This window comes from Tauraco erythrolophus, chromosome 4 (assembly GCF_009769465.1).
Source record: "Tauraco erythrolophus isolate bTauEry1 chromosome 4, bTauEry1.pri, whole genome shotgun sequence".
Classification (NCBI taxonomy): Eukaryota; Metazoa; Chordata; class Aves; order Musophagiformes; family Musophagidae; genus Tauraco; species Tauraco erythrolophus.
The window spans coordinates 42,156,404-42,174,870 of NC_141468.1; the positions used below are offsets into that span (position 1 = coordinate 42,156,404).

At 43.5% G+C, this 18,467-nt stretch overlaps 1 protein-coding gene across 2 annotated transcripts in view; it reads right to left on the bottom strand.

Moving 5' to 3' along the window:
- PTPRB (protein tyrosine phosphatase receptor type B) overlaps window positions 1-18,467 on the bottom strand; it is a 61,099-nt gene that overhangs the window by 38,903 nt on the left and 3,729 nt on the right. For both annotated transcript variants that reach the window (XM_086610049.1, XM_086610048.1), the window contains exons 3-4: window positions 11,202-11,440; window positions 5,677-5,953 (exon numbers count right to left, since the gene is read on the bottom strand). In XM_086610049.1, coding sequence (XP_086466175.1) covers window positions 5,677-5,953; window positions 11,202-11,440 — 516 coding nt within the window. The remainder of the gene's footprint in view (window positions 1-5,676; window positions 5,954-11,201; window positions 11,441-18,467) is intronic.

Consider the following 18,467-nt stretch of genomic DNA (forward strand, 5'->3'; position numbering starts at 1 on the left):
AAGCTGTCTGGACAAGGTCCTGGGCAACCGGCTCTAGGTGGGCCTGCTTGAGCTGGGGGCTTGGACCAGATGATCTCCACAGGTCCCTTCCAACCTCAACCATATTGTGATCCTGTGAAAAATACTGCGCCCCTTTGAACCCAGGTCTCTGCTTAAATTCAGATTCTTGCTTTGGACCACAGAGACACTAGTGCTCTTCAAACAAAGAGATGAAAATTAAATTAACAAAATCAATAAATAAAAACAACTATCTTCTTTTCTTGATCTCTTTCTTAAAGGTCAAACTAACTCTGCTTAAATCTGAAAAAAAAAATATTAAAAATTAAAACTCAAGCCAAAGACCAAGCACATCAAACTTCAGGTGAAATAGTTAAAACTTCACCCAGTTACACCAATTGAAACAGGAGGTTTTAATGAAAAGTGTCAGGAAATCTTAACAATAGGCTTGACTATCAGCTCCACCTATAATATATACTAAGCCACTAAAGACTATTATGTTGGCAAAAGTGAATAGTGGGGGTATAATCTTGTTCCTTGAAGGCAATTGTTCTAATCAGAAAGGTCAAACTTTGGGAGTCAGAAATAAATTCCAGGACTATATATGGTCAGATGCACGGCCAGCTGAAAAAGTATTAATTTGACTGATATCAAGAGAACAGCCCTGATAACAGTCAAGTTTAACTCTCTCTCTGACAAAGTTAGGATAAGGTTGACTGCTCGTTAGTCCTGCAAAAGTAATCAACATTGTAATCTGCGTTATTTGCCAAATCCTACAAAAGATGACATCTCCTACGCTTTTAGAAGCGCTTATACTGTCCTGGATAATCTGTCTTCTAAGGTGCATTAGCAAAGAAGAGAGTTGCGTGCCTAGAAGGTGAAGTTCAGAAATTCAGACTTTATCTAATCTATCTGGTCCAGAAAACAAAACACTCAGTGCTTTGTACATCCGCTAGAACAAAGGAACAATGAGATTGGGAAGTGCCTGGGCTGAAGGAGCCCTCGATGGAAACAAACACTTAAAAAGCCATTTACATTGTTATACAAGTCTCTGTTGGCAACGATACAACACTGATATATCACAGAAATAAAATATTTTCACAAAGATATTTTTATACCATTCGATACTATATGAATTAATATCTGGAGTCTACAAAGGAGTCCTCCAGAAGACTTAATGTTGTTTGAATTATATTGCACCTCCATTTTCACTTTTGTGTGCACAGCTGCTATAGATACATTTCACAGAAATGATAGATACAGTTATGTCCAATCCCAATGACACGACTCCTGAATACAGCCTGTAAGCACAGAAATATCCCTGCCTTATACAGGAGAAAAAAAATGTGAGGTAGGAGCGCAGGACTGAATAACAGGGAATTCCTGACTTCCAGTCCCAGTCATCTTCCTACCAAATCATCCATTTTTTTCCTAGTTTTCCCTTTTCATAAAACAGTAACCTACTTCACAAGGACTTTTCTGAAGATTAAGTAAAGAGAGTTGATTTCATTGTTCTTATTAAGTACAAATATTCATTTCTTTGGGATTATATGTAACCTTTAAAATAGGCTACATGATTATTTATATTCTTCTTGTACTCTGCCTTTTGAGAAAATGATCATAACCATTATGTGATTATGGATGACAGGATTATACAGCCTATAGTAACAGCCATGCCACAGTAGCTGTTCCTACAGATGGCTAATAAATCAGATTTGTCCCAAATAATTTGAAATTTACAGGAGTGAACACATGGCCATGCCACGCTTCTGGCATTTACAGAGTTACATATTACAATGGAAAAATACTCTACCACGCCGTGTCTTAGAAGGTAGAATTTTTAACCTCTTTTCATTCAAATATTTAGCAATTTTTCTGATAAAAATGTATTTACCTCTCAGTTCTCTCAGTACAGGTGGCTTCGATTAGGCAGTAGCAAAATACATCACTGCAATAGTTTTGTTGAAAACAACGTTGAAAATGGCATTTATAAGCCTATTTTAGAAGACACATTTTAAAATAGGGGAATTGCCAAGTTGTTTTGGCAATACTCAAAACCAGTATTTCACATCTGAATTTCAATTCAGAATTGAAATTCATATATTTAACTGTAATTGAAGATTTGTTCATATACTATTTTTTAAACTAGAATTTTAATTAAAGACCTAGTCATTCACTGAAAACACACTACTGAAATACACAGTTATACTGATGCACAGACATTTGGAGAACTGAGAACTTAAAAAATATTTTATCTGAAATCAAGAAAGACACAACCCTACCATCTTTTGTCGTAGAGTAGCTCTCAGTTACAGAAATAGTTTTACTGAGAACAATAAAGAAGACAACATGAAAGGACTGACAGGTGCCTATGTTGTCCCAACTTTACAATGACAAGCATGCTGACTAGTTGTATGGTTTTATGTGCTGTTTTACGTATACGTATTCAGAAACCATAACAAATGCAAAATATGAATGTGAAATAAATATACAGACTTGTGCCTACTAACATCTGTAATCTCAGGCTTGCAGTGGAAAATTCATCTGTAGCTCAGAGCTGATAAATGGTGTTATCAGCTTTTTCTTTATTTCCTATTCTACCAAAATAGCACAACTGCCAACACTGTATGTGTGTTTGCATGCCTGTGTATACCTGGTTTATATAGTGCATATGTGATTGTATTTTCCATCGGTTTGGAGGACCTATTCTAGTTCTGTTCTAGAGGATTAAATATTTGCCAGTTTAAACTGATAACTCATAGATCAAAATTTCTTGAGTAAACTAGTCCACCTTAGTAGACTAGTGTGGATTATTGTACCAGTATTCCATACACTATTAGACTCCAGATCTATGCATCCAGAAGCGAAACAGAAACTGCTTCTCTACCCAAAGATTCACGAAGGGTCTGGTGTTTCTTGAGAGTTTATGCAGTTTTGGTGAGCTGCGTACTTACTCTATTGGAATAACAAACTTGCAAACAACATAGCCTTAACTCATTGTCATAACTATGATTTTAATGTGAAATTAAATACTCAAAGGGACAAATTAAGTTAGGGATTTGGTCCTCTCCAAGCCTTCACATTACAACTGAAACTATGGTATGCATTATTCATCACTTCCATCTTCAGTCCGTCATTAGAACAGATCACACTGAAAATCTAACAAAATATTTTGGATTTTACGGACTTAGCTACTCCAGCATTTTGTATAAGAAACATGACGAAAAGTGAACTCATAACAGGAAGGATTACATGAAAATTCTAATAGGATTGAATATGAGCAAAAAGTTAAAGTTTCTGAACTAGGTATATAAACGAATCTGTGACTTTCTCCGTGTACATTTATTGTACCAAGATGATATAGATGTTCAAAATCTCATTCTGTGAAAGTAAACACATGAGATGGGATTCCTCTCACTTAACTTCAACCATATAAACTCCAGGTATATGGTTTAATGTCGGTTCCTCTTACAGTCAGCGGAGAAAGCTGGGTACCTCCAAAGAAAGGACAGCTTAGCCCATCTTTCTTAAACAAAGTGCTCAGGAAGGGAACCTCACTTAGTACCAAGGTCAGACATCATATTTTTAGGCGGCTCATGATAGCTCAGTTCCGCTACCATTCAAATCAGTAGGAATTTTGTTTACAATATGGCTGAAAGTATTGCTCATGCTTCCATATTACCGGATAGTTTCCAGGAACATATGTCTATGGACATTCAGGCTCAGTAGATCATAAAACGAAACTACTGACATTAAGTTACAAAGGAACAGGTGAAAAAGAGCTTCCAGAAAACTGGTTTAAAATGCTGCCCCTAATGGAAACATACAGAGGAATAATCTTCCCTCATTTTGCATTGAAATGTGCAGCACTCACAGTACAAAGTTGGCTGTCGACAGGCATAACTATGTACCCTATATATTCTTTAGAAATAAAAAATGACAAATTTTGGAGCTAATTACTTGATCAAGCAACGCAAGGGACGTAATTGAATCAAGAAAAGTGAGAAGCCACAGAGCGATCTGAGTAGCTGTTTTTGCAGGAAATCTCCATGACTCCTCTATTCTTCTTTCATGCTTTTGACCAATCTCTGCTGTCCAAAACCCAAACATAAACCCCACTTCAACTATGGTGCACTAACTTTCAGTATTTCAAGTATTTCAACAATTTCAATTAGTTTTTTCATTCTGACATCAGCTACATAATATGACTATACTCAGCAGTTGCTTCCAATCACTGTTATCATCTTACAGTCTTCCAAAATCTATTTACTGATAAAAAAGTAATAAATGACACATACAAGTTATTGTCTAAATGATTATGCATTAAACAAAATGTGGTCTAAAGTGGTATCTTTTTCTCTACTTCTAAACAAGTGTTCATTAATAGATCTCCACTATTCAGCAATGATGGTGATTTATACCTGTCGTTCTGATAAAAGTTGATTTATTCTTTCGATTTTCAAATTACAAGTTATCAATATTAAAAACAGTTGGCATGATGCATGACATGGAGTTAAATCACCATCTGCATATAAACCATTACTCATTTTTACCAAGTGACATGACTTGTGCTTAACGTGTAGCTATCACACCAGCAGATTTGTCAGTAGACTTTATTAAACTTGAGCTACCGAAGCAAATTAGTAGAGGGAATTTAGTGCATTGGTACAGTTAATGCAGGGAAAAGGGTCTGACAGTAAACGACATCTCTGAACTAGTAATTGTTAAGTATTTGACTGCTTTAATCTTCAATACTAATAATACTGCAAAGTACCTCTCTGAGACTAACACTTTGGGAGCAAATCAGGGAGGTATTTAATGATGGAACTCATTTATAAGACATCTCTGTTTCAAGTGTTGTGTTACCATCTTTAAGAGGCTGGACAATACTGGATTTCATCATCTTTAAAAAACCACTAATACAGGTAGAAAGAGTTCAATTCTGCCACTGCAGCTGGTGGCTCTGTGTTGTTCATTGCTTCACAGCCGAGTTGTTCACATGCCCACACAAACACGCATGCAGAAACCGTGTTTTCCTTGGCAGCACTCTGGCAGGCTGCTGGAACAATTTTACAGCCAATCATGGATGTGACACTGTAAGTGCTCTGCACACAACTGTACATCATAACACCTCACTGGTTGTATTCAAGGAAAACATACAAGCAAGAAGTTTCAGCCCTACTTTCTGACTTTCGGACTCTAGTTAGACAGAAGTATAGAAATGGGCTGAAACAGTAAGTTATCCTTCAACGGGATCTACCTGCCATGAAATAGATTATATTTTAAACACAGTAAATAAGCTTTCACCTGAGGCACTACGAAGCCAATAGGTTTGCAGGAGCACAAAGGATGTTATGGGCTACTACTTCTCAAAGCATTCTGCTGGATGGCAGCTTAAGAGAGCGACAGAAACGTACCCCCGGCACTGACCTAGTCTCCTCACGGCTCCTTCTCCTCTCAAGCCTGCCGGGTTATCTTTAGGCAGCGGTTACGCCTGGCAGTGAGGTAAAAAGACCTCAAGAGCAGGATAGCTACGTTCAACAAACACCGTAGGCTTACAGCAGCTGCGGATGCATCACCTGCCTCCTCTTACAGCCGGCTGAACCAAGGGGACAGGAAGGAAAAGCCTGGCATCCCTCCCGGCCCCCGAACACCTGCCGTGCCGCGCTCCGCCCGTACCTGTCTGCACGGAGATGTTGACAGCCTCCCCGCCGGCGAGCGGCTCGATGCGAAGGTGGTACCAGGTCCCGGCCTCCAGGCCCCGCAGGGTGCAGCCGTAGGAGCTGTTGCCCGCGGGGGCGGGCTGGCAGCCGGCCGCCTCCCCGTCCTCGGAGCGCCCGCTCAGGCTGAAGTTGCAGGCGCGGCCGGCGGCGCCCCACCGCAGCCGGACGCTCTGCCCGACGACGCGCCGCTCCGTCAGGTTGGCACTGCATCCCGCCGCCTCCCCCGGCGCGGCCTGCGGAGAGCGGGAAAAGCGCTGAGAGAGCCGCCGGGCTCCGCCAGCCGCCGGTGCCCCCCCGGACTCGCCGCCCCCAGCCCCGTCCCCGCTGCGGAGCAAACTCGCCTGTTCCCCGCGGGCTCGGCTGGGACCTGCGACGGGCGACCCCCGCCCCGCCACCGCTCACCTTGGTCAGGGCCAACGCCGTCCACAGGGCGAATCCCGCTCCATAGCTCAGCATCGCCGATAGTCTTTAACCCCGAAAACCCTCGCGGGGAGGGCAAGAGGGGAAGGGAGGCGGCGGGGTGGGTGCGGGGTGTGGTGGGGGGCGGTATGCAGAAGCGAAGTGGCCGCGGCGGGCCCCGGGGGCCCCCCGCTCCCCGCCGGGCTCCGCGCGGCGGCCGCCGAGCCCTCTGCCGGGCCGGCCGCTTGCTGCATACGCTCGGGGCTGCCCCGGCCGCCTCGCCGCCTCCCTGCCACCGGGGTGGGGTGGGGTGGGGTGGGGGTGGGGGGGCTGCCCGCCGCCCGCCCGCTCGCCCGCCCGCCCGCGGCCGAGGAGGAGCGGAGGAGGCGGGGGAGGCGGCCGCCGCTTCCCACGCTGCCATTCTGACCCGGGCTGACTCTGCCAGAGCCCTTCCCGCCGACTTCCGCAATCAAGAGGCGATTTCCTCGCGTCTCGCTGCGGGGGGCGAAGCGCGGCGACCCGCGACCCGTCCTCCGCCGCCGCCCCCGCGCCCCCCGACCCGCGGGTCCCGGGGTGCTGCCCCTCGCTCCTCGTGGGTCCCACCTTCCTCCCGGCTCCTCTCCCACCCCACCTCCCTTCCTTCCTCGCCACTTCCTCCCTGTGTCGGGGTCTCCCCTGGGGCTTCTCTCCTCGCGCTCCTCCTGGCTCCTGGGGGCCCCTCGGCCCCTCGGGCGGTGCCAATGTTGGAGTGGCGGCAGCACTCCCGACTCACCCGGGCTGCACCCCACTTGATGCCACCTTGCCTTGCCTTGTGGACGCCTCACCTCGCGTGCCTCCTTCTCCTCATGCCTGCCACCCCTCACACCCACCCCATCTCCTGGCACACCCTCCTCTTGGCCTCAGCCATCCCTAAACCACCATTCCACCTCCCTTGTCCCAAACACTGGTGTTTTTAGGGGTTAGCCGCAGACCGCCAAGGCCTCCATCCTCTCTCCGGTATTGTGGCACCGCAACCAGAGGCACTGTGGCAGAAGCCTCCCCCCGGCAGAGCCCGACGCCGAGCTGCTGCCCGCAGCCCCCCGCACCGGCGGAGCAGCAGCCCGTCTGTCAGCGGCCAAGTTACGGCAGTTTTTTGCTTTGTTCTGCATCAACTTGTGTCCTTGAAACAATTCTTTCCCACGTCCCCCGAATAACTCCCAAGCTAAAATTACACACACCACGGAAAGCAAGGAAGTCTCCCTGTTTTCAGACTGTACCAAACGAGCTGTGCGCGACTCTGGATCGGCTGCTGCCGTGGCACAGCTCTCTGTTTCTGTCATGTGTGCCCATTTCCTCCTCGTTTAGATTTCAGTCTCTTAAAACTCACGTATATGGGTATGTGGGGTGGGGTGATGGAGAAGAAACGTGGCCAGAACTGGTTTGGACCTTCAAATGCTCAGATAGACAATAATCTAGCAGCCATAGGGTAAATTTGAGATTGCAGAAAGGGGGAGGAATTCAACATTTCTTCAACGGGAATGGAACTTTTCTGCATCTTTCCGTACTGTATGATGAATGTGGGATTTTAATTTTCAAAAGCAGCACCTCAAGCAAATTCACTATCTCCATTTCACTTTTGCCCCATTTTAGGGAGAAAAAGGTGATAGTGTTTACAAATGTCAGTCTGCCTTTTAGGAGAGTTGCTGCTGTAAGATTTTTCTGGGCATCAGCCTGTCAAACAAGATGCAAATGTCTGAAAAACCTTAGTTCTCATTCTTTTGTTTGGAAACCAAAGATCTGAGCACTCCTGGGTGGTACTTGCACCTGTGGAAAGCTTCATCTGTCCCAGTGGGGCTCCACGCTCAGTCCTAGGGACATGGCACTGAAAGTGTTGGGCTTTATTCTGCAAAGTTCGGGGTGCTTAATAACTTTATGAACATCGCCTTAAGTGATGATGTAAATGTGTCGGTTGTTATGCAGTTCTCAAGCCCATTGCAGAACAAGGTCTCCCTTGGAAGAGGTATTTTAAGCACTTCAGACAGGAGGAGGGACTGTGCCCCAAAGAGCCAGTACGGCCATCAACAAACCACTGATGGAAAACACGAGGTGTGTATATTAGACCTAAACTGGGACTAAAATGGCATAGGTGTCTTGTCATCAGTTCATGGTGAGACGTTTCTCACAGCGTAAATTCATCTTGGGACCTAGTGGCATAAACCACATCAATATTTTTCCAGCACTGGAGAAGAGCAAATCTGAAGGCTCATTGGGATCTTTGGGTTACTTCAAACCCCTCTCTGAAAATAAGAATCTTTGGAGTAACCCACCTTTTCTTGGAAAGTGGAGCTCACATTGCAGGGATTTTTGAAAACATGCACAATCTGAATTTGCAGGGAAGATATAATTAAGATATGTAGGTGTAAATTAGTTAAATAGATGTAATATATGAAAGCAAAAAAAAATCAGTGCAAACTTATAAATGTCGTTAAAGAAATCGAAACTATCACAAGTGAAATTTAAAGACCTTGGAAATGTCTGTCTGTCTTTCCAAGCTAGTGTGAGATAACATGTGGAGAAAAGGGATGTTGCGGCTTCTGAGCATTGCCTATAATTTAGAAGTTCCTACTTCATTACTCTTGTTCTTGCTATTGTAAAATCTTTAAAACTCCTCTGCTATATTAGCAGGAAAGTACTGGTTTATTAAGGGTTTTGAGACTTCCTTCTGTATGTTATCCAGCATAAAACTGCTGTAAGGGTAAGGTCTACCACAGATGTCTATGCCAGCACTGGAACAGGAGGGGTCCGCAATTCACTGGTTCACTGATGGCAATATTATTTATACAGAATAGCCAAGATAATAAGTAATCATTTCCAGACTGAATAAATTGAATAAATGAGCTTTTAGCAAATCAGCAGTCACACAGCCTTTAACGCTTACTGATCTGTGTGGAAAGCCGAGAAACTAATTAAAAAAAGAAAAAAGAAAAAAAAAAAGGACTGGAAGTGAGTTTTGGGAGTGGCCGGACGTGTCTCTAATAGCAGGCTCCAAAGTCCCTTTCAGACACTTTCCCAAGGCTTCCTGACTTTTTTTTTTAACACCAACCTCTCTCTCTGTCTCTCTAATCAAGAGGAAATGGGCTTTGCACAGCTTTTGTCATGGTTTGAAAGTGCAAGCTGCAGTTTTACTTGAAATCCAAGGCTGCTCTAAACCAAACATTCTGTTCGATTGAAGTGTCACCATTGTCCCTCCCCAAAATGCTCACAGCTAAATAACATCAAGGCTTTACTTCTACAAACAAGAGGACCTAGTCTGGGCAAATGCAGTTCATAGAAGGTATTGTCTTCCGAAAAACAATACTCAGCGCTTACTTAGTCTGCGTGTTTTCAAAGTGTCATGTTAAATCCAGTTAATCCTTTAAATGTCCCTGCTAATTTGACAAAAATGTTTTTAACTCCACTCTAAAGACAGGGAAACAGAGATGGAGGTCAAAGATTTTAAGTTTGTCTAAATTCAAATGTCCAGATCCGGCTGGGAGCTCTAAGGGACAGATATTCATGATTTTTTTTTTTTTTTCATGGATATGCTTAGAGCATTTATCATCAGGATTCTGGTTTGAAAGCTTTGACCTAAGCAACTTGTTCAGTGCAAAACATGTGAATCAGGAGGTGAACTAGGGTAGGAACACGAAAGGCAATAGTTTCAGTTCAAATGGTAGCATTTCTCTAGCACAAGTGAGATTATTTAGTCGGAGTGCTGGAGGCAGTTTGGGTAAAACCAGATTATATAGCACATTTCCATTTGGAGGAGACCAGTATTCTGTGCAGGAGGTATGTATGTGGACAGAGGGCAGGGGAAATAAGCTCAGCCTGCCTGCGCCAAGCCAGAATAGTCATATTTTAAAAGAATCATCTCCATCAGCTGTGGAATGGGCTGCAGTGCATCCATCATCAGCTCAGTGCCATCCTATTTGTAAATAGAACAGTAGTGTCAGGGTCCATAAACCTTCAAGCTGGTTATTTGGGTCAACATAGTCCCGGGTGATATTACTTCTCCTTTCTCCCTGTCTCTAGTGATGTTGTTCGTACCAGATTGTACAGATTGCTCTGTCCACAGCCTTCCCAGATACAAAACACATTTCTTAGTCTTATCCACAGTAACACTGACACCCAAAGTAGTAACTGAAACAACATGTTTGCCTGCCCCGATACACTGAGTGCAGCATGGAGTCCTGGAGAAGAAGCAACAGGGAATTCCGGGATTTTCAGTTCTAAACCACTGTGTCGATAGCAATACAGTGACCAACAATGTCCCGCGTGCTTTAGCTCTAACTGCCCATGCATGTTTTGCCAATAATGATTCCAGATTTGCTCTCAGATTACTTAACTGTGCCTTGCAGACAAGGAAGACTGGGAACTGATGTGGAGGTACTGAGTGCTCACTGATAGCTCCTTCTGTGGGTGGGGCTGGCACCCCCGTTCCCCTCTGCCAGGGCTGCTTGTGGTTGGACAGAGCAGAGATCACGAAGCGGCTGTGTCTCCACTCTGCCTATCGGTCAGTAGATAAGCTGACCAAGGTCAAGGCCAGGGCTCCTTGTAAGGCAAGTTAAAGCATTCAGATTTCACTTGCTTCGATCTGTAAATTGTGTATGTAATTTTAGGACTCAATTATCCTAAATAAGATCATAAATCATAGTGCGATTCTTAGAGCGTAGTTAGAGCCAGACTCTTATGTCATGCAACAAACCAATGGCAGAGCCTAAGTCACTGAGAGCAGATATCCAGGCTCTTGTGACTCCTACCATGTCCGTGAGCTTTCCATTGCTCCTCATGTATCCTGAGCATTTCCCTGGAGCTTAGGGATTTTCCCAATGCATTGTGCACACCGGGATTGTGCTGTACAGAAGGGGCAGAATTTTTCTGCAGAGGTGCTTCTAGCAAAGGGCACTAACAGCATGAACAAAGCAACCCATCAAAATAAAAAACAAAGCTTAGTCCTGTAGCTGGTTTTTTTTTAGTCTGTGAAATATCCACCTGTAATAGCTATCAGGCTCCACAGAGTGGAGCAGGCTTAATAAAAATCAATCAATAATTTTTCTGCCTTACCTCTTCTGTAGTGCTAGAGTATTGGAGAGTAGTTACTGCAATCCAGGCTTTCTCTGTTACTGCAGATTTCAAGTCAAAGTAGAGGTTTTCAATGAGATTTTTACCAAAGTGTTCAGTCACATTTCTGATGAGCATCTCTGTGCTACTTTTCAGCACATTTTCAGGCCTGGAGGTAACAGCGTTTAAAGGGGAGGATGAAATTGTATTACTCTGTACAGAAGTGTCTGCATCTTGGAGATCTAAGGCAAATAAAGAAAAGTAATTAAAATCAGCTCTACACCTTTATAAACTATTATTTGGATGCCAATAAATGTGGCTGATAAGACTTCTAAGTAGTTTAAGTGCACCTGTCAGCTCTATAGTTGTTTTCAGTGCAAATATGTATTTTGCATTAATATTCAAGTCTGTGCAAAATAAACGCAGAAAAAACATCAATTTCCCTGAACATTCATACCATCAGTTGTAAACACAGTCCATCAGTGATTCTGAAGTGAAGAGAAAGGTTATACTTTGTCATTAACAGCACAATGTTTTCACGTGTAGCTTTTTCCCTTGCATTAATCTATGAAACAACACACAGTTTCAGCTTTACATGGCTCTTTGTAAGTACCTGGGCCAGACTCTCATCTGCCTCTTGTTGGTGTAAGTTTGTTCTTATTTGACTTTGTTCAAGATAACTTTTCAAGATAATTGTTTTGTTCAAGATACTTGTTCAAGACAAGCTCCTTGTGCCCACGTGGGACATTCCTCTTGCATTTTTAACTCAGTCCCATGCAGAGACCATGCTAACCCCTGACTGCTCTCTTCCCAAGGTTCACATAACAACTGTATCAGTTAACTAAGTGTCTGCAAATATAATGGTGGGTTTGCTTTTTTAGTCACGTATCCTTCAGAGAACGCCAAAGTTGCAATTAGAGCGCAGGAAAGATTTTACTACACATTTTTCCTCCACATTTTCATGGCTCTTCCTCCCCATTGGTATGTATTTAATATCCTTTCTTTGTGGCTGTGAGGGCAGGGTTCAAGCTGTGGTGGCCTCTACATCTGCTAGCATCACATTTCAGCTAAGCGATTGGAATTACTCACTGGCCCCTTCTCCTCACAAAAAGCTGCCCTGCCATTGCTGGAGCACAGCTAGTGTGCATTGGCTCAATGCCCAAGACACTTTGTCTGTCCTTGAACTGGGGTCTCCAGCATGACAGAACCTTGTTTTGCTGCTGAGCCACTGGGCTGGTTGCCATTTATAACAATTTTAGCTCACAAACCCTCTAAAAAAAAAAAGTAATGACTGGGTTAAATTGCAGCAGAAGCTTCCAAATGTAATTACTTGGTGTGCAATTATGATGTCTTAGCAGGCCAACGTGTGATTACCTCTTACCCAAAGGATCTGTGAGTGAACTTCCATGAAGTCAACATGATGGGGTTTTTTTTGTATATGTGTAAATATATATGTTAACATGTTTATATAGAGAAACTTGCAGTACTCTTATTTGCATCCAGAAATAAAAGTGAGATTGTAAACCCTTGTAAGAGACACTCATGCAAGTGTTTCCTGTGCTTGACAGCACAGTGCATTCACCTGGTACGTGTTTTTGAATCCTCTTGAAAAGGATTGATTTTCTGGAACAGGTTGATACCCAGATTAAACATTTTCACTCCTTTTATCCAACTGTGCTTCTCTGAGAATAAAAATCTCCAAGTCTCTGTTTATTTACAAAAAATATCAATCAAATATTTTTCTGAATCAAGGCACTGAGAACAGTAGTACAGATCTGATTCTGCTCTCTCTTATCTTTCATCAAACCCTCAAGTCTGGTCCAACACTGCATGATCATCCTTATGCTGATGTGCTTGCAGAATCAGCTGCAGAATGCCTATGGTGCAGAATCTGCCGCGGTCCTACGTCACATATCTTCCTGGCCCCCACCAAAAGGACCAGGAAGAGTCTGGCAGGGGCAGCCTGTGCTCAAGCTGTCGTTAGCTGCTGAAACAAACTGTTAGCTGATGCAAGTCCAGACTTAGTCTAAATTCTGTGTCAGTCATTGTTCCTGAGGATCTCCTATTAGTCAGGGGTCTCTGAAAGTCTGCAGTAGGCAGCTAGAAACACTAGCCCCAAGGACTTGAAAAGAATTAGGCCTGCTGGCTCTGTGCCTCTCAGATATCTCCTAGTTCGGCAGGGAATAGAACTTGTTGATAGAAAGACGGCTAAAAAAAAGTACATCTGAGTGGTCAGCAGCTGCTTAGAAATAAAGGCCACTCAATTGAGTTGCTAAATATAGATCTACACACCCAACTAAAAAACACATAAAAAAAAAAATCCTGGCTTTATTTACAGACAAATAGCAGTGATTTCAACAGGAAGACGTTTACATTCCAGTGCAATTGTGCTTTAGGAAAGCTGCTGCTCCATAAAAGGGAAGCTGGTGCTGCCAGCGACGTTTACGACATTTACGGGACTGAGCAGCCAGGGGATAACTGGCATTCCTGGTGCAGGAGCTGAGGGGAGAGCTCAACCCTCCTGGAAGCGAAATGCTTGGTCCTCAGAAATGTTCCACCAGCCTGAGGAGGTACCATAAACAAGCACTTGGTCACTGAACAACCCGACTTCTCTTGTTAAGCTCAGGGCTACCCTGGGTTTCCAGCTAAAGGATGTTTTCTGGCAAAGATGGACAACAGTCTCTCACCTGTAATCTGTGGATGAAAATGGCTTGCGCACAGCACTATGCCATACCGGAACTTCAGATATACGTACCAGCGCTTTCCATGTACGCTACGTTGGACTGACTAAGAGGGTTCATATCTGCCCTCACTTCAAGAAAATCAGGATCCAGGTTTATATTCTCTTTCTAAGGAAATCCACTACAGTCCTAACATAAGGACCCTCATAGCCCTTCTTCAACAGCAGTCACTTACAAAAGTGCATATTATAAGACTCATGCAAACAGATTTATACATAACTTGAGTTCCAAATCTTTAAACCGGAAAGCTCACCTCCCGTCTGGACATGTGGAAAGTACACGGAAATCTCAACAGTGGGGTTTTTCAGAAGTGCTTAGCATTGTTCTAGCAGTCTCTTTGGAAATCAGTCATTAAACTGTTCATGGGAACAGAACTGCAGCACTGACACTGACATTGATCACTAGTGGCTGAATGATACACAGCGTGTGAACATACCATTGTAATCATCAGTAGCACACCCGGGAGAAATTATGGCATTCTGACTAAGCGCATATTTCATCCATGGCATGTACTGCAGACTGCACCCATCTGCACAGCAGCAGGCTGCTTACAAGAAAAGGAAATCCATACATTTTCAACGTATGATGAGTAAGAGTGCTGGTTAGTTGTCAAGCACTGAGAACTCCACAGTGGTGTCTTCAGACTCAGATAAGCTGCCATGGTGCAGCTTTCTGAGATAGCTTGCATCGTACCAATCTGCCTGCCCTATTAAAGCACAGTTTCAGAAAACTAAGGCTGAACTGCTAGTGAAACATAAATGAATCAGGCATCCATTGTATAAGAAAGAATACTCTAAGACTGCATCTAACTTGCTGACAGCAAGACTTGAAACTAGAAGGGGTTGTTTTAAGATCTTTGTATGTGCAGGACAAAATGAATTATCTTTTTAGCTGTCTAACTACTTGTAAATAGACTGCAAAAATAAAGACTATTTAAAAAATATACTTCAGGTCTCTGTTGTATGTAGGAGTGTGACAAAAGAACAAAATCCACTAAATGCCCTTTCTTTCCCATTCAACGTAGACCTTTTAAAAACTGCAAAATCAATGCTACTTGAAAAATTTTTACCTTCTTTATCTGAAATATTGTAGAAGTTAGCAATGTTTATACCTCATGTCAGAGAGGTCAAATGTCTCCAAACTCCAGCCTAATACCGAGCTGCTCCTTTACTTGCTTGTTTTTGAAATGCTGAAGTAGCTGCTTAAAGGCTCTTTCAGTACCAGCGGTAGCAGAACATCTCACATAACTGTGGTGATAGTACCATCGCTCTGCCAGCCCTATTTCTGAGCCCCAGCTCACCCTGAAGGGGATTTTTGGCCATTGAAAGGTGTCTAGACTCCGTTAACTCCATGAATCACATCGCTACCTCAGAAAGGTAGCTACTATGTAGACCTCTAGGACTGGGTTCAGTTGCCTAAAGATAGTTGCCTAGTGAAATCTGAACTGCCCTAAGGCACCTGAGACATCTTTTGGAGCTCTCATAGAACCTATGGGAGACTTAGGTCTTTCTGGGTAGGCAGTCAGAAGTCAGGTGGGATATCCTGGATCACCTCAAATGGCAAAAAGCACCTATGTTGAGACAACTGAAATAAGCCCTTCCTTCAGACACCTACATTTAAACACTTAGAAGCTGAAACCTACTCCAGCTTCTACAGAGAGATCCATACAAAATAAAGAGAGAGAATGTAATCATGAAAATTACCAGTACAGTTGTATGCAATAGCAATCTTTGTTAGCACTCACAGCAGAAGATGAAATTGTAAAGCAGGGCTTGACATCCTCCCATTGCTCTGGGAAGCTGTTCGTATTGTTCCATATTTTCCTTATGAAAGTCGCTGAGCTGATTTTGTTCTATACCCTCTGTGCTGTGGCTTATGGAGACTTTGAAAATTTATGAAAACCAAAGGCCTGGGCTAAGCTGCAGATTTTTCCATTTCTTTTGACAAAATGTAAAAACACATTTATCTTTGAGCTTCTGTCAGTATGTTATTGGATTGCGTACAAGGACTTGTAATTATGTCCAAGGCTCTGACATTGATGTATTTCTTTTTCCAGGTGGAGCTGAGCAAAAGTGGTCAGCCATGTATTGCTTTGACCAAAGAAAGAAGACTCAATTCATTTTTGGTATTTCATGGGTTCTCATAGACGTTGCAAACTCCTTTACTCACAAAATCTTATAAAATCATAGTTCAGGGAGATAAAAACAAGTTTCAGTGAATGTTTTTTTTAGGAAAAAAGTTTTGGGTCAGCTCAGAGGTGGAATGAAAATATTGATTCGCACTGTTCTAATTTATCCTGGAGAAGTTTTTAAGGTCACATACAAAAAAATCTAACCTGTTTTGAACCTATGGATGGATTGTTGCAGTCATTACAAGCACTGAAGGTGTGCAAAAATTAAGGCCCAGAAATATTAACATGATTGCAAAAATAGGTAAGAGTTGCTGTCTTTTCTATGCTTCTGCTACCTTTCTTTGATCCTCTTCCCCTTTCCCAAGATTACCAGGAAGGTGCATTTGTCTTAGAATCATAGAATCATTTAGGTTGGAAAAGACCCTTAAGATAATTGAGTCCAACCATTAACCTAACACTGCCAAGTCCACCACTAAACCATGTCCCTAAGAACCACATCTACATGTCTTTTAAATACCTCCAGGGATGGTGACTCAACCACTTCCCTGGGCAGCCTGTTCCAATGCTTGACAACCCTTTTGGTGAAAAAACTTTTCCTATTCTCCCCTGGTGCAACTTGAGGCCATTTCCTCTTGTCTTATCACTTGTTACCTGGGAGAAGAGACCGACACCCACCTTGCTACAACCTCCTTTCAGGTAGTTGTAGAGTCCAATTTTCTCCAGGCTAAACCCCAGTTCCCTCAGCCACTCCTGATAAGACTTGTTCTCTAGACCCTTCACCAGCTTTGTAGCCCTTCTCTGGACACACTCCAGCACCTCAATGTCTTTCTTGTAGTGAGGGGCCCAAAACTGAACACAGTATCTGAGGTGTGTCCTTACCAGGGCCAAGTACAGGGGAACAATCACTTCCCTAGTCTTGCTGGCCACACTATTGCTGATACAAGCCAGAATGCTGTTGGCCACCTTGGCCACTTGACCACACTGCTGGCTCATGTTCAGCTGGCTGTCCACTTGACACTCCCAGGTCCTTTTCCACCAGACAGCTTTCCAGCCACTCTTCCCTAAGCCAGTAGCATTGCACGGAGTTGTTGTGGCCCAAGTGCAGCACCTTCACTCAGCCTTGTTGAACCTCATAAGATTGGCCTTGGCCCATCAATCCAGACTGTCCAAATCTCCCTGTAGAGCTTTCCTACTCTCAAGGAGATCAACACTCCCACACAACCTGGTGTCATCTGCAAACTTACTGAGGGTGCACTCGATCTCCTCCTCCAGATTATTGATAAAGATATTAAACAGAACTGGTCCCAGTACTGAGCTCTGGGGAACGCCACTTGTGACTGGCCACCAACTGGATTTAACCACAACTTTTTGGGACTGGCTGTCCAGCCAGTTTTTTACCCAGTGAAGAGTCTTCCCTTATGATATGGCAGAAGAGAAATGCAACGCAGAGTATCATATCACAAAACAGTTCATGTCCCCTTCTGCATCCAGACTGCTCTACAGGCTGTGGGACTGTCTCTAGATCTCAGGGAGTAATTAATTGCAACCTACAGCTTGGACTTGAGTCTCCCTGTTACTACTACTACTACTGCAGTAGTTTTGAGGTTTAGTGGTAATATTTGAGGTGCCACAAAACATTGCCTCTGTTCTCTAATTAAATGTTTTATTGAAATTAACCTACTTAGAACGAAAGAGACTTGTAAGAGTGGCTTACACAACTCAGAAGTGACATCAGCATTAGTGTGTCAGCATTAGCGGTGCTCTGGGTACTTTCCAGACACACAAGAGGAGACGGGGTTTCTTCCTCAGTTGTTATTTGCATGCAACAATTTTTGCTGTTTTCAGTCATCTGCCTTTTACCCCTTCAGCTCCCTCATGTTTTCCTCCTCCCTGTTTCCATTCCTCTTCCTTCTCCTGGATCCTGGTCTTAGAGAAGCTCTGACCCCAACAGTCAGCTAGTGAAAAGAAGGCCTTAGCACTACAGAGACTATTATTCTCTCTGCCCAGAATCTCCTTGTGAATTTGATGAGAACTGAAGTCTCACCATAGCAAGGGAGATCGATACTGTGTGGCTCTTCTTCATGTCAGCTGTTTCAGCCAGAGGCCAGATTCAACCATGGCTTCGAGTGAGAAGGACTGTCTGCTGTTCGATTTAAAGTGATCTCTGACTGAACAGAGGTGGGATACATAGTTAAACTGATCCTGATTTTCACAAAGAGTCATTTAGGAGTGTAGCAAAAATTGTATATCCAAAGACATTTCAGATGGCTTATTTGAAATTCGAATCCAAGTGTGACTTTTCCCAGGCTCAGAAAAATCATGCTTGGCGTTTGAGTTAGGTCCAGAATAAAAGGTAGCTTCAATTGTTGGGTTTGGAGGTTGTACTGTATCTGGGCT